This window comes from Delphinapterus leucas, chromosome 1 (genome assembly GCF_059928025.1).
Source record: "Delphinapterus leucas isolate spDelLeu-1000000601 "Yukka" chromosome 1, BTC_Dleu_Yukka2, whole genome shotgun sequence".
Classification (NCBI taxonomy): domain Eukaryota; kingdom Metazoa; phylum Chordata; class Mammalia; order Artiodactyla; family Monodontidae; genus Delphinapterus; species Delphinapterus leucas.
The window spans coordinates 39314141-39329118 of record NC_143129.1 but is presented as its reverse complement, the minus strand read 5'-3'; the positions used below and the strand labels follow the sequence as shown (position 1 = coordinate 39329118).

The following is a 14978-nucleotide window of genomic DNA, read 5'->3' as shown; positions in this document are numbered from 1 at the left end:
CCACAGCCCAGGGCACCGGCAGGCCCAGGTTCAGAGGGAGATTCTCATGGAGTTCCACCCGCCTTCCAATCGTCCTCACCCGACAGGGAAAATGGGTAGTAACAGGCTGGGCCACCTGGCAGGGAGTCAGGACACACAGAATCCTAAAAAATACTGGAGCGGACTGTCCCAGGGTCGGAGGTGACCGCACACAGGGCATTCGCCCTCACTGGGTGCTGACTGCTCGACAGTTCTTCCTTAGAACGGAACTAAAACCGGATTCTTTCTCCCTGCCACCCTTTAAGGGCCTCAGCTCTGTACAATGAGGCTGTACAAACGGGTCTGACTCCAATTTCTGTGGAAGAACCTTCAAGGGCTTTATGATCCCTGGGGCTTCTCTCTCCCAGCTAAGCTTCTGCAGAGCTGCCCTCCATGAACCTTCACGGCTTGATTTCAGGATCCCTGCTCACTGTGAGTCCAGGCCACAGTCTTGATGGGATGTGATACCCAGTGTCTGGTCTCAGGATCTGAGCCCCACAGGAGTTGAGGGGGTGGGCTGAGAGCAGCACGTGAGAAGACCATCCTCTGGTCCCTGCAACTCTGGTCTATAGTTTGACAGTTGTGTCTTTCCTGGGGAAGTTATTCACTCTTCTTATTCACACTTGTACCCACTGCTGGTCCCAGGGTCAGTGCTCACATGTGCTGCACCCACTGGCAGGAGACAGGGATGTGGGCAGGAAGGGCATTTTTGGTTGGAGAGTGCCTGGGGCCACAGAGGGCTTGGCCGGCTGTTGGGACCCCCAGCCCTGCCTTTGCCATAGAAGAGTCCTGAGTACTGACCTGAAATACAGGTGAGGGTCCTGCTGCCCTGTGCCGGGCATCTAAACTGCAGTGAGGACGGGGCTTTAAAGGGCTCCCTCTCCCCCATAGAAAGCTCTGTGGGCTTGGCAGACTCAGCCACAGCCCAGCACCCCTCTCCTTCGCATCCCATTGGCTCTGCCGGTCATCTGTGACACACACGGCCCCAGAGAGGAGCCCGGAGTCACAAGGCAAAGCGCTCAGCTTGTCCTTCCCTAAGTTCTCTGAAGCCTCAGCTTCCTGTCTGAGCAGAGGGTCCCCACTTCACAGAGCTGTGCAGAAGCAATGGTGTTCGTTTCTGTCACCTTTGTAACTCCAGCATCTAGAAAAGTGTCTACTATATAAGAAATGCTCAGTGGGTACTTGCTAATAAATGAAAGAGCACCGAGACCTACAGGGATGCTTAATAAATATTTATTCAATCTGACAAGAGAGATGTTCCCACTTTGAGGTGTTCTTAAAAGTTCTCCCCTGCCCTCAAATGCTTCCCCCAATGCCAACCACAGGGCCTGAGAATTCTCCAGTGAGAGTTTATACCAAGAAACACCAAATTCTCCCATCACTTGGTAAGGGTGTTGTAATTTCAGAGATCCAAATGCATTAATTAGACAACACGTTGGTAACAGAGATTAGCGCCTCTGGTTAAGTTCTTACTGCCCACAGTCGGTGCAGAGAGCAGTGCCCTGAACACACAGGACTGGGATACTAGAGTGTCTACCCAGGAGGGTGCCCTGGGGCCACCCAGCAGCCGCTTCATCTTCCCGATCGGAGAACTGAAGCCCAGAGAGGGGAAGGGGTTCCCACGTCACACAGCAAGTTGGTGGTAGAGTCAGAACTAGAAGCCGGGTCCCTGACAGCGACGCCAGGGCTTCTCGCACTGCTCATCACGGTTCACTGGGCACTCATTTGATGAGTATTAAGCACCACTCTGGGCGAGAGGCAGATGTACACAGAAATAATTCCGAGACAGGACAGTTGAGGTCTGTGCTCTCACAGAAGGCTCGTGTCTGCACTGTGGGAGCCCCCAGCAGAGACAGTCAATTCCAGGCTGAATCCGCGCCTGCTTCGCGGAGGAGATAGTGATACTGGAAGTGGGCCCTAAGAGTGAGCAGGGAGACGCCAGGAGAGGACATCCTAAGTGGAATAAATAGCACCCACCCTGGGATTCAGGGGCCAGGCGAGTGTGTGGTGAGCTGCCCCTGGCTGCTTGTAAGCTACAAGAAAAAGGGAAGGGGGCAGAGACAGAGCCCAGAAAGGAGTTAAGGCCAAGCAGAAAGAGGAGGAGGGGTTGGAAGAACAGCTGCCCCACCTCGCTCTTTGGCAGAAGCCTCCCCACATCCCCAGGGCTGCCTTCCCTTCCACCAATACTAGGTCAACTGAGGATGGACACACACTCCCTGCCCCCAGGTGCCCACTTCCAGAGGAAGGGCTGTGCTGCACTTTCCCATAAACAGCCACTGCCAACAGAGACTTGGAGGGAAGCAGCATCGAGGCCCCTGGCTCTCGCTGTCAGGGAACGAGCCAGGAGGGGTCACCCATGTTCCAGATGGGAACACTGAGATGCAGCCTAGGAGAAGCTAGGCAGGGGCACAGCCAAGGTTAACCCAGAAGACAGAGCTACAAAGGCAAGGGGTGAGGGAGACTGGCTGAGGGACGGGAAACCTGGGTTCCATGCTTGTCCCAGCCCTGCCCTTGTCCCCTAGCAGTGTTGTTTCTCATCAGCCTCTGTCTTCCCTGAGGGGTCACAGAGCCAGGCCGAGACAGGGCTACTGGCGTCACTGGGCACAGCCTTGCTTTCCCACAACCTTCCTTCCTCTGGGCCCCCTGCTCCGCGTCAGAAGCCTGATCACCCTTCACCCACTTAGCTCAGTCCCACGGAGGGATTTATTACTGGCTGCCCTGTCATCTGCCCCCACGGTAATAAATTAGGGCAGAGCAGAATCGCAGGCATCCCAAGTGTGGAGCGTACAAAAGGAGAAGGGTCCTTCAGTGGATCCCAGAGAGAGCTGGGACACAGGCAAAGCGTGGATCCACGGGAAGCGTGGACCAGTGGAGCAGAATGCCTCGCTGGGGACTCCTGCTGGTGCTCTGGGGCTCCTGCACCTTCGGTCTCCCGGCAGACACTGGCGCCTTCAGACGGTAACTGGGAGAGAGGGTGGCAGGGGAGAAGGGATCCTCATTTTCCTAACACCTAGGCTTTCAGATATGTGATGTCACCCAGTCCTCACGACCAGCAGGGCAGCAAGGTTTATGGTTCCATTCAGAGAGGTCAGGTGACTCGCCCAATATCACACAGCCAGCAGTGGCACTAGTTAAGCCTGGAAGCAGTGTCTTTTGATCCCTGACCAGAGCTTTCACTTCCTGCATAGATCACCACGCTAGGCAGTGGGGGCACCCAGGGATGACTGAGACATACTCCCTGCCCCTCAGGAGCTCACAGCCTAATTACTAAGAGGGGTGCAGTACAGTTAAGTCTACCAGGGAAGCAGCACAACACTGATTAAATGCAAGGCTTCCAGAATTGGGTAGTCTTGGTTTAAATTCTGCTCCACTAGCAGAGCCAACTAGCTCTGGAACCATGGGCAAGACAGTGAACCTCTCCAGGTCTCAGTTTACCATTTTTAAACACCTATTTTACAGAGCTGCTTTGAAGGTTGAATGAGATATTGCATGTAGATCCCTCGGCCTGGTGCAGGCACGCTGTAAAAACCCAGCTGTTACCATACTCCAGGGTGGATTATCACAACTGGTAAAAGAAAGGCTTAAGGCAGCCCAAAGGTGGGAGGAGAGAGACCTAACATCCATGTTTGGTGCCAGGCCCTGTGGGAACAAGCAATTCTTCAAGGCTGCAGAAGGGGAGAGGCAGGGGGGGTGGGGGGGCCTGTGGAGAAAGGGTTTCAGGTTGGGGAGTGCAGATGGGACCAGAAGACCTGAAGGTAAGAGGGCAGGTTTTAATAACAGTAATAGTTGCTAAGTCTGTAAAATGCTGAGGAATTCACAGGATCGTTTCCCGTATCTCATCTCAAATCATCCTCCAAACAACTCAGCAGTCCCATTTTGCAGCTGGGGACACTGAGGCTCCCGGAGGTCACAAGTAAGAGGCTGAGCCTGGGCACGCACTGGGCCTTTTGTTTCCAAAGCTGGTTTCCCCTGCTCCAAGGCTCATGGAGAGTAGCCGCTGGGTTGGGGGCACGGTGTGAGAGAGCGGGGGGCTTCCCAGCGGCAGCGTGTGCCTGAGCGCGGCCCCACCCCCAGGATAAAGGCAGGGAAAGGTGGAAACATTCTCCCTTGTTCTCTTCAGCAAGAGAAGAAGAATGGAATTGGGCCAAGGTGAAGAGGGAGTCAGGCTTTTAAAACATACTTACAGGAATTTTGCTACCTGCCATGTGCAGGGCATGATGCAAGGCTCTTTGAGAGATCCAAACAGCAGACCCCATTCTCAAGGTGCGTCCTTGCCTTTTACATACACAAATGCCTTTTACTTACCGAGCAGTGGGCAGCTTGCTTAATCTGCAAAGTGCTTCTCCGTGGTAGGTACTACCATTCAGTCCATTGTTACAGAGGAGTTAATGGGAGCTCAGAAAAGGCCCAGAGAGGTTAGGTAAATTGCTCAGAATCACGCTGGTAGGAAGAGATTCAAGCATGTCCCCACAACCACTATGCCCTCAGCACCAGGCTGTGCAGTGCTGGCTGTGAGCACCCCGCGAAAACAGAACAGGAGCCCAAGCAAAGGTGAGGCCATTGTGGAGGGAGTTCATGGAGCAAGCTTCCCAGGACGGGGACGGGGGTGCATGCTAGGCTTCCAAGGATGAACGTGCTGGGGTGTGGGGAGGGAAGGGGAAGGGGAGAAGGAAGGGACTTTCTAAAAGGAGAAAGGTAAAAGTAAAGGTCCAGAGCTGAGGTTGTTCATAGTAAATAGTGGAAAATGAGCCCTCCTTGGGGTCAAGCCTTCTCTGCCCCTCCATTTTCCCATCTGTAAAATGAGAATAGTAAAATTACCCAGCTCATGAGATGGCTGAGAATCAAAGAAGATCATAATTGTTAAAATACTTTGTTGACGAGCAGACTGTGTTATGAATTTGACAAGTCATTTCCGTTAAAATATTATATCGACAGGCGTGAAAGTTGCCTTCATGTTTGTGGGCATAATGGGGTACACAGAATACACGGGGTGTGAGCAGGAAAGGATAGTGCCAAGTACAGAAAAAGAAAGAGGGATACTCCAGACACTGGGCTGCAACCCTGGGACCCCCCACCAACAGCTCAGGACATCCCCCAGCCTCTGGCACACAGCCTTCATGTCAGAGCCCAGGGGACCCTGTATGGGAAACAGGGCCGATCACGCCGCTTTAAATGTCTGCTCCATCGCTTCTGAGGCACCTCACTCCTTATCATAAAGTGAGGATAACGACAGCCAGCTTGCAGAGTTGTCATGAGGCTTACATGGGTGGGGTGGCGTGCACAGTGTTTGGCACTCATGTGGTGGCAGCTCAGTGAGTTTCCCAGGTCTACTTCTGCCTCCCAAAGCTGATAGGAAAGTGTCAGGACAAGAAACGGAGGGACTGGGACTTAGGCTTCAGAAGGCACATCTTTCCAAGGACAGGCTGCACAGGCACTCTGGAGACGCCCACCTCTCCCCCACCGCACCCAGTTCAATCGGTCCACTCCACCCCACGGTCCTGGCTGGGCGCCTGCCCGCAGCATCCCACAGCCCCCACAGGCCACTGAGGGTGTCTGCTGCCACCTGCAGGCCCCATGTGGCACTGCCCCCTCCTGCCCAGCCTTGAGAGGGGCACTCCCAGTCTTCATCTCCTTAGAGGGGAAGTCAGTGCTGTTTCCTCCTCTGTCTCCTGGCCTGCTGGAGCTCCTTGAAGGCAGTGATGATCTTTATATCCTAGTATCCAGCACGGTGCAGGCACAAGGTAGGTGTTCAACCTGTGATTACGGAATGAATGAATGAACAAATGGCCTTGCAGTGATAAGGATCAAAATTAGACAACAGGAGGAGTTAGTTGAGGGTTATTTAATACCAGTGTAGGTGACCATGGAGGTTTGTAAATTCTCCCTTAGAGGCCTAAGGGCTCAAGAGTGATTCTTAGGTGCCTGGGCTAAGGTTAGGGGTAGTTGTATCAGAGGCTTCCGGAACTCTACAATTATTATGGGGCAGGACAGAGCCCTTCTACTTTTTCTTACTGCGTCACGGGCCAGGATCTTCCTCAAGAAAATGCCCTCCGTCTGGGAAAGCCTGAAGGAGCGAGGCGTGGACGTGGCCAGGCTGGGTGCTGAGTGGAGCCAGCTCACCAAGACACTCTCCTTTGGCAACCGCACCTCCCCCGTGGTGCTCACCAACTACCTGGATGTGAGTGCCCAGCTCGGTCCCTTGGCCCCCACCACCCGCCCTCTCCTTTTTCTCTTGGGCCTAAGGCTTTCTTTGCCCTTTTTGAGCACCTCACGAAATTCCCATTTCACAGCTGGAAAGCCTGAGGCACAGAGGGCAGGAAGGAGCCCAGAGGCAGGGTCAGGTTTGGAACTTAGGAATCCAGGCTCTGGGCCCCAAGCCCAGGTGCCAGGGGTGGGCAGGAGGGGTGTATGACCTCAGATGCAGGTTTCTGTGACCAGGCTCAGTGCAGCTTGACTACATACTGCATCAGTGGTTCCTTAAGGCCTGGGGCACCTTCCTGCTTCATTTGCAGCACTTTTATTTTGCCCTCTTGTCTCATCGAGCCTCCCACTTCCTGGGAATTCATAAGACAGTGCTAAGCCTCCCACCCCATCCCTGCTGGAAAATGGAAGCCCAGAGAGCCTGCATGATCTGCCTCATCTGGCCCCAAGTGCCAAGGGGGTATCAGGCAAGACCCCAAGGCTCCCCGAGCCCCTCAAGCCACCTCTTTCGTTTCATCCCTGCAGACCCAGTACTATGGCGAGATCGGCATTGGCACCCCACCACAGACCTTCAAAGTCATCTTTGACACGGGCTCAGCCAACCTCTGGGTGCCCTCCACCAAGTGCAGCCCTCTCTACACGGCCTGTGGTGAGACCCGGGGTGCCTCCTCAAAGCCCCTGCCCTGTCATGCTTGGGCAGTCCCACCTCACACCCAGTTAAATCCCTCCTGCTACCACTTGAGCTGCTACCTCTCCGCCTCTGCTCCCACTGCCCCTGAGAAGAGAGAAGAAGAAAATGTCCCCCATTTTTCTTATATGGCCACCAAGGTAAAAAAAAAAAAAAAAAAAAAAAAAAAGGCAGGCTCCAGGAGCCCCCAGCCCACCCAGAAAGCCATTTCTCACTCCTCCTGAGATTGGGAGAGGACTGAATTCTCAGACCCATCCCAGGCTCCTGGGCTCTGCCGTCCTTACCCTCCATGAACTTACTGAATGCTTACTGTGACCAGAATCTTCTCCCCACCCTAGTGTTAGCAATTACTTTAAAATACTTCACTTGAGACAAAATTCTCAGAGACATGAGCACATTACAGGGGCCCGAGGTACACAATCCTTGATTGATGAAACACATTTTCCAAGCCTCCAAGCTCAGGGCCACCCTGTCTCTGCACTCAGGCCTCAACACATGGGCCATAGCCAGCGCCTGCCCCCGAGCCCCCTGCCTGGGCCTCCCTTGGCCCTGAGCCTATGTCTCCCTGCCAGAGATTCACAGCCTCTACGACTCCTCGGAATCCTCCAGCTATGTGGAGAATGGGACGGAATTCACCATCCACTATGGATCTGGGAAGGTCAAAGGCTTCCTGAGCCAGGACCTGGTGACTGTAAGTGAGGCCATCCCAGGTCATCTGACCTCCTGTCCATCTTGTCCCTAGACGTCTCCTGCCACCCTAGGGCCTGTGGTTGGGGAAGGTGCAGGCCCGTCCACCTTGGAGCCCAGAGAGCTGAAGAGCACCCTCCTTTGCTACTTCTCTCCAGAGCTGCAAAGCACCTGGGGCAGAGCAGACCTGAGCTCCTGGCTCAACCTGGGTGATCTGTGGAGGCCTTTCCATCTAATGCACTCATAGGGTTTGTCCTGAGCCCCACAGCCTGCAGTCAAGTAACCTGCCTGAGGTCACCCAGCTCTGACTGGGCTCTTAACTAGACCCTAGACTGAAATCCAGAGTCAGAGTCGGGGTCAGGGGTCAGGGGTATTGTCATCCTTAGGGTCAGCATCACTTTTGGAGTCAGGCTTAGGTTTTAAGGTCATAGTTGAGTTCAGAGTTTGGGATTAGGGTCAGTCCTGGTTTTCACTGTCACTTGGCCTGTGTCTGACCCTCCTCCATTTCTGGGTTTCTCCAGCTACTGCTCTGACAGAGTTACGGGAAGGGTACATATGGAACTGAGAGGAAATCAGTATGAGCCCTTACTCCCCCTTGTCTGTGAAATTAGGGAAAAAGGATCATGAAGGGCAGGCCTGGCTGTGCTGGAGAAATCCTCGGCCCATCATGGGGGTAGGGGACCAAAACCCAGTCCTGCCGATGTGAAAGCTGGGCCACTGGGGAGCTCCTGGCATCTTTTCTTCTACTACTATTGCTTGGCAATACCACCTTCTCAGCCTCTGCCCCTTCCAGTCCCTCTGGACTCTGCCGCCTACGTGTTTATTAGGAGAGGTGATATGCATGTAGTGTTGATGAAATGGTCTTACTCCAGATTGTCACACCCTGGGGCCTGTGTGTGCCCCGAGACCCCAGTGTGGAAGCCTAGACCAGACCCTGGCCAGGGTACAGGCTGTGGGCTTGGTCTCCTCTGGTCCTTCCTCCAACAGGTGGGTGGAATCACAGTCACACAGACGTTTGGAGAGGTCACCGAGCTGCCCCTGATACCTTTCATGCTGGCCAAGTTTGATGGTGTTCTGGGCATGGGCTTCCCTGCACAGGCCATTGGGGGGGTCACCCCCGTCTTTGACCACATCCTCTCCCAAAGGGTGCTGAAGGAGGACGTCTTCTCTGTCTACTACAGCAGGTAGGCCTGGACTCCAGGGGCAGAGGCGGGGAGAGGGAAGGAGGCAGGAAAGCTGGGAGGGTAGGAAGAGAGTTCTAGGCCAGGATTTTGATGTATTCAGGATCAGGTGGTATTCAATCCATATCTAGAGCTATACTATCCAGTATGGAAGCCAATGCTTAAATTAAAATTAATTAGGCATTCAAATCCTTAGTCACGCTACATATTTCAAGTACGCAGCAGCCACAGTGACTAGTGGCTACCACTTTGGATAGTACAGGTGTAGCACATTTCCATCTTTGTGGAAACTTCTTTTACTTTCTGTGCAGTTCAGCACTGCTCTAGAACAAGAGGAGAATGCAGCGTGGGGGTGATGGAAAGTAAGGCATTGCCGTGGCTGGCGGACCTCCCTGTAAGGGCCCTGGCTTCTCTCACATAGACAGCTGACTTCATTCATTCATTAATCCCTTCATTTATCTGCTCATTCACTGATTCAACAAACATTGGGCGCTGATATGACAAGCGTTGTGCGAGGCTCTGGGGTTACAGCCATGAACACAGCGTACAAGACAGAGTCCCTGCCCTCACAGAGCTTACAGTCCGGCAGGGAAGCCAAGAAACATTAAAACGTGATGGGCAACAACAGGGGACATGAGGCTGAAACCCCATGCTTTCAACACTAGGCTGAGCTTATGTGCAGTTTAGCCAATCTTGGGGAAGCTGCTATCAGCTGTTGAGCAGAAATGTGATCTGCTCTCAGCTGTTCGGTATGAGCTGGAGACAAGAGATCATGAGGGTGCGAACAGGAGGCCAGTAGCAGCGAGGACAGAGGGGAGGGTCAGTATCCAGAGAAATCACAGAGATGAAATGAAAAGGAGTGTCTGGTTTGATGAGAGAAAGGGAGGGATTGAGAAAAGGCCACCAACAGGCTGTGAGGGGCAGTCTTGGGAAGAGGTGTTTTAGAGGCCAGGCAAGGGCAGATGGCAAGCAGTGAAGAGGTGGATGTGTGTCAGGAAGGCAAAGGCAGATGTAGGCTGCCCTGAGAAATTCATCAGGGGAGGGAACGCCAGGTGGGGTGCAGATGGAGCTGCACAGAGAAGCAGGGAAAAGAAGGGTGGGTGTTTTAAAATGCTGGAGGATGCCTGAGTGCGCTTGCAGGTGGAGGAAGAAGCCAGTGGAAAGTGACAGGTTGAAAATGTGGGAAAAAGGAGGAGGTAACTGAGGGTATAGGAGCCTGGAGGCCATGGAAGGGAGTAGGATCCCAGCAAACAGGAGGAAGGCGGGCCTTGTTGCGGAGAGGGCCTGCCTCTTCCTTTACACTGGGATGAGAAGGAGGCAACATCCAGAGAGATCTTGAAGTTTGGGGAGAGAGGCAGAGGGAAATTGTGCTAGCACATATGCGTATGTACTGGATTTATAAAAATGCAATTAATTGCACTTGCACCAATAACGTGCAACCTACACGCTGTGCACCCATGTGCATGCACACTTGCCTTCTACTATGAATGCTGGAAAATCGCATCTCTCTCTCTCTCTGTCTCTCTGTCTCTGTCTCTGTCTCTCTCTCACACACACACACATAGAGGAAACCAGCCCTAAGGTAGGCCCTGAGCTTTGGGAGGCATCATGCCACCTGGAGGAGAGGAAAGCAAGGGGCATCAGCTTCGGATTGGGCACCAGGAGCCCTGGCTCCAGTCCCCCACTCAGGCAAGTGACTTCACCTCCTGGTGACTCCATTGCCTGTAGGGTAAAAAGAGTGCGTAATACCCACCCTGCCAAACAACAGGCTGGCGGGGCTCACCTGAAACAAAGCCTTCCTTTCTGCTGTGTCTCCTTCTCTGCAGAAATTCCAAGTAAGGAGACGGAAACCCCCCCACTTGGCCCTGACCCTCCAGAGCACCTGGCCCAGAATCACACATGCCACCTGCCCAAAACTCACCTCAGCAGACCCAGGCTCCACTGGGGGCCCAAGCTCTCTGCTCCACCTTCCCGCTCTCCTCATGTCCCTGCCCACCCCCACCCGACAGCTCCCAGAGGCCCATCCCATGTCCCGTGCACCTGCGCAGCACACAGCCACCCGAACCCAAGTGAGGGCGGGGCTGATTTGTGTCTTGTTTGCATTCTACTCACTGTCCACGTGCCTGCTCCTTCTCTGTGACCTCTCTGGGGGTGCTTTACTGGGCGCAGCCGGACTCTCCTGGAACCACCTCTGACTGGGCTTGGGAAGGGGCAAGAAAGGCGGAGAAGCGGCATGGTCTGCAGCTCCCTAGCCTTGCCATCCGCCCCGCCTTCCTCTGCCCCACCCTGCACCTGTGCCCAACTCGCCTTGTTGCTGGGGTTACTGAGTCTCCAGGTTGTGGGTCTCCAAGAGCCTCTGATCTTCCCTTTAGGAATTCCCACTTGCTGGGGGGAGAGATCGTGCTGGGAGGCAGCGACCCCCAGTATTACCAAGAGAATTTCCACTACGTGAGCGTCAGCAAGACTGGCTCCTGGCAGATCAGAATGAAAGGGTCAGGAATCCTCAAGCCTCCTCACTCTCTAAAAATGCTGCTGCTGCCGTGGGTGGGGTCTGGAAGGGGCAGGGTTACCATCCTGCCCTCTCTCCTAATGCAGCCGCTTCTTAAGGTCTGGCCAACACTTGCTCTCTGCCTGCTTTGTCCGGGGATGGGGAACACTGAGACATATGGTTCAGAGGGGAGGGGGCCTACTGGGAGGAAGCGGAGGGTCACTAAGCCACACGCCGAGAGAGGGGGCAGCACCTCTCTTCTTCCAGCTCGTGCATTACCCCTCCCTCACTGAATCACTGGGCCACCAGCACTCCCTCCCATCACCTGCCCTCACTCGGGAAAGCCATGCAGCCTGGTGGTGCCCCACCGGCCTGCTGTCCATCTGTCTGTCTGACTGTGTGGCCTTCCCCAGGGTGTCTGTGAGGTCGACCACTTTGCTCTGTGAGGAGGGCTGCATGGCAGTGGTGGATACCGGTGCATCTTACATTTCGGGTCCCACCAGCTCCTTAAGGCTGCTCATGGAGACCCTGGGGGCCAAGGAGCTGAGCACAGATGAAGTAAGGAGCTGGCGGGGAGGGCGCTAGGGGTGGGGGGAGCACCACCTGGTCCAGGCCCCCAAATGACCCTAGGAAACATTCGGTCCCAAATGAGACCATTTCAGGCCTTCCTCTCCTGTCTCTCACATTCTTCCCATGTGTGGCTTGATCCTTGGTGCCTGGGAGAGGGGACTGGGGACTTGGGGACTGTGCCCAGCCCTCTCCAGGAGAAGGGCCAGGCCACAAGCACAGGGCTGTGTCTGCTGGGGGACCTCCCACACTCAAAGGGGCTCCCTTGACCCTCCCCACCGCCAGTATGTCGTGAACTGTAACCAAGTGCCCACACTCCCTGACATCTCCTTCCACCTCGGAGGCAGAGCCTACACGCTCACCAGCGCGGACTATGTATTACAGGTGAGACTCTAGTCTGCCCCTCGGCAACAGGGAGGAAGGGTGGGCAGGGGCCCTCAAAAAGAGACAAGTCATTATGCACAGATTACCTGCTAGACCAGTTGTTCTCAAACTTGGCTGCACATTAGGGTCACCTGGGAGCTTTTAAAAATCCCAGTAATAAGCCACATCCCATACCTATTGATACCTCTGGGGGTGGTACCTGGGCATCAATGTTTTCAAAACTCCCCAGGTGATTCCAACTTGCAGCCAAATTTGAGGATCACTGTGCTCATCTCCTGATCTCCATTCTCATCCAACGCCCCCAGTAATGTTATGCTCCTATACTCTTACCTGCTTTTTATGCTCAGTGGGTTTAGAGGTGTTAAATACCTTGTCTAGGACCAGAAGCTCTGCCAGACTGTAAGCTCCTGAAGGCACTGCTGTGCCTGATGCATTGTTAGCAGCATCCAGCTTAGTGCCTGCATCTCGGAGGGGTGCAATCCATGATGGTTCAAAGGGCCAGGATGTGATGGAGGCCCGGTGTGGATGGGGGACTGGTGGGGAGATGTTGCTGAGGATGGCTGCTAGAGTCAGGCAACGTGGTTATCAGCTGGGCAGTGTGGAAACCCTCTTGCTTCCTGCCAGGACCCCTACAATAGTGATGATCTGTGTACACTGGCCCTCCATGGTCTGGACGTCCCACCGCCCACGGGGCCAGTCTGGGTCCTGGGTGCCTGTTTCATCCGCAAGTTCTACACGGAGTTTGATCGGCGTAACAATCGCATTGGCTTTGCCCTGGCCCGCTGAGGCCCTCTGCTGCCCTGCAGGTCCTGCCCTCAGCTCCAGCCCAGAGCTAGAGCACTCTCTGGGACTCTCCAACCCCTGCCTGTGCTTGTGCCCTCACTCAGGGGCATGGACCACCCCCTGGATGTGCGCCCTGCCCCCAGCACCAGCTCTTCCCTACTTTGAGGACAAACAGAATAAAGACTTCATGTTCACAACCCCACTGTACCTGGGTTCACTAGGGTTTGAAACAGAGGGAAGCACAACCAAGAGATCATGTGCAGACAGGAACGTGACAGAATGACAAACTATACGTTCACTCACAAGCACAGGTTCCTGCGTGCAGGGCTGATGCCATCCATCTGACATCAGCAGGGTTCGAGTGGAGTTGAAGGTTTACACAACCTTGGGTGGGAAGTTTGCAGAGAGCCAGCCCCTTGAGGACCAGGGCTAACACTGTGGCAGTGGACTGTGGGCCAGAAAGATGGTCCCAGCTCATGGAAGCCAGCCTCAAGCTCAGGCTCTGCGCTCGGGCACTGCAACCCCCCACCCCACATAGCCATTTACCCATGCAGTCTAAGGCACCAACACCTAAAAACGTAGAACACCAGAGATCCGACCGATGCTCCCTTTTTACATGTGGAGAAACTGAGGCACAGAGAATGAAAGCATTTGGCCAAGAGTGCTCAGTGAAGTGTGAAAAATCAAAACTAGAAGGCTGCCCGTCTGACTCAGGTCTGGGGGCTTCCCACCTTGCCACATACAGTTGTACCTTCACAGGTTCAGAGCTTCACCCACCCTGGTATGGGGCCAGGTGCACAAGCACACAGATGTATGCACTGCTGTCTTCCATCTCACAAGACTTGGGACTCAGGCTGATGTCTTCTCCCACTCTGACCCCTTGGACGATCTGCAGGAGATGTGTAGCTTGGGGAATGAGAGGCAGCATCTACCTGAATGAAGCCACTGACACTGTCCCTCTTCATGACAGCTGCTCACCCTTCTTTTGACTGAAAAAGGTGAGGCACTGAGTGGCCCACCCAGGGCCCAGCAAAGCTCGTACCTCTAGAATTACAGGCTCTTGGAATTGTATAGAACACCAGGGCCTCTCTAGGGCAGCACTCCCACACCTGCCAGCATCCCAGTGCAGAGCCAAGAGCACAATTCTCTGAACTTTCTTGCCTGCTTAGCTTTATTTCCTCACTGTTTGCAGGAAGGGTTGGAGTCAGTGTCGTTTCCAGCTCAACAGACTGGGGCTCCATGACCTTAAGTAGGCAGGCCCCCCAATCATCTCCTACCCTGTTCAATAAGACAGCCATATATGGCTATTTACATTAAACATAAAATTAAATTAAATGTCACACCAGCCGCATTTCAATTGCTGGATAGTCACATGTGGCTGGTGGCCACTGCACTGGACAGAACAGATATAGGACATGTCCATCATCGCAGAAGTTCCACTGGGCAGAGCTGGATTCTGCACAGCAATCAGGACAGGAAGCTTGTGGTTGAGAGGTTCCTGAATAGGTGAAAGGGTCAACGTGGGGAAATAGGCACTTTTCTGGGTGGTGCAGTGAGAGCTCTCCCACGCCGCCAGGTGACTAGTGAGGTCCCCATGGGCACACCCACCCCCAAAAAGCGTCCCCCAAAGTCCCCTCGCCATCGGAAAAGGCCTCTTCCCACGGAGTCTCTTCCAGGAGTCCAGGGATTGGGGGCAGGAAGCTGGCGGACAGGTGGTCCAGCCTAAGCTGACCTCTTGGGAGCAGCGGAATCTCCACACTCCAGGTTGCAGTGGGGGGCGGGAAGAGGCTTCCCCCGGCCCTGCCCCGGGTTACACAGGGAGAGCGGCCCCAGCCGAGGTGGGAAGGAGGAGGCCACTTCGCTGCCACGGAAGCGGGGGGCGGGGGGTGGGGTGGGGGGGAGTGAACCGGGGGCTACCGGGCCTGAGACCCGGGTGGGGGCGGGCCCACCCACCCCGGCCCCACCCGGGCCCCGCCCCCTG

At 54.7% G+C, this 14978-nt stretch overlaps 1 protein-coding gene across 1 annotated transcript; it reads left to right on the top strand.

Annotated features, from left to right (window-relative positions):
* Window positions 1-2884: 2884 nt before the first annotated feature.
* On the top strand, window positions 2885-13023 carry REN (renin). Its single transcript, XM_022593292.2, has 10 exons — window positions 2885-2976; window positions 6046-6196; window positions 6745-6868; window positions 7480-7598; window positions 8582-8778; window positions 10602-10610; window positions 11148-11267; window positions 11677-11821; window positions 12116-12214; window positions 12839-13023. Exons 1-10 carry the CDS (start codon window positions 2897-2899, stop codon window positions 12998-13000), a joined length of 1206 nt encoding a protein of 401 aa, XP_022449000.1. The 5' UTR covers window positions 2885-2896; the 3' UTR covers window positions 13001-13023.
* Window positions 13024-14978: the final 1955 nt, after the last annotated feature.

Bases quoted from the DNA above. Each gene is read 5' to 3' on its own strand.
- REN (XM_022593292.2), top strand. From the start codon at position 2,897: ATGCCTCGCTGGGGACTCCTGCTGGTGCTCTGGGGCTCCTGCACCTTC. The intron at 6,197-6,744 runs GTGAGTGCCCAG...TCATCCCTGCAG, and splicing joins TGCTCACCAACTACCTGGAT to ACCCAGTACTATGGCGAGAT. The intron at 11,268-11,676 runs GTCAGGAATCCT...GGCCTTCCCCAG, and splicing joins TGGCAGATCAGAATGAAAGG to GGTGTCTGTGAGGTCGACCA.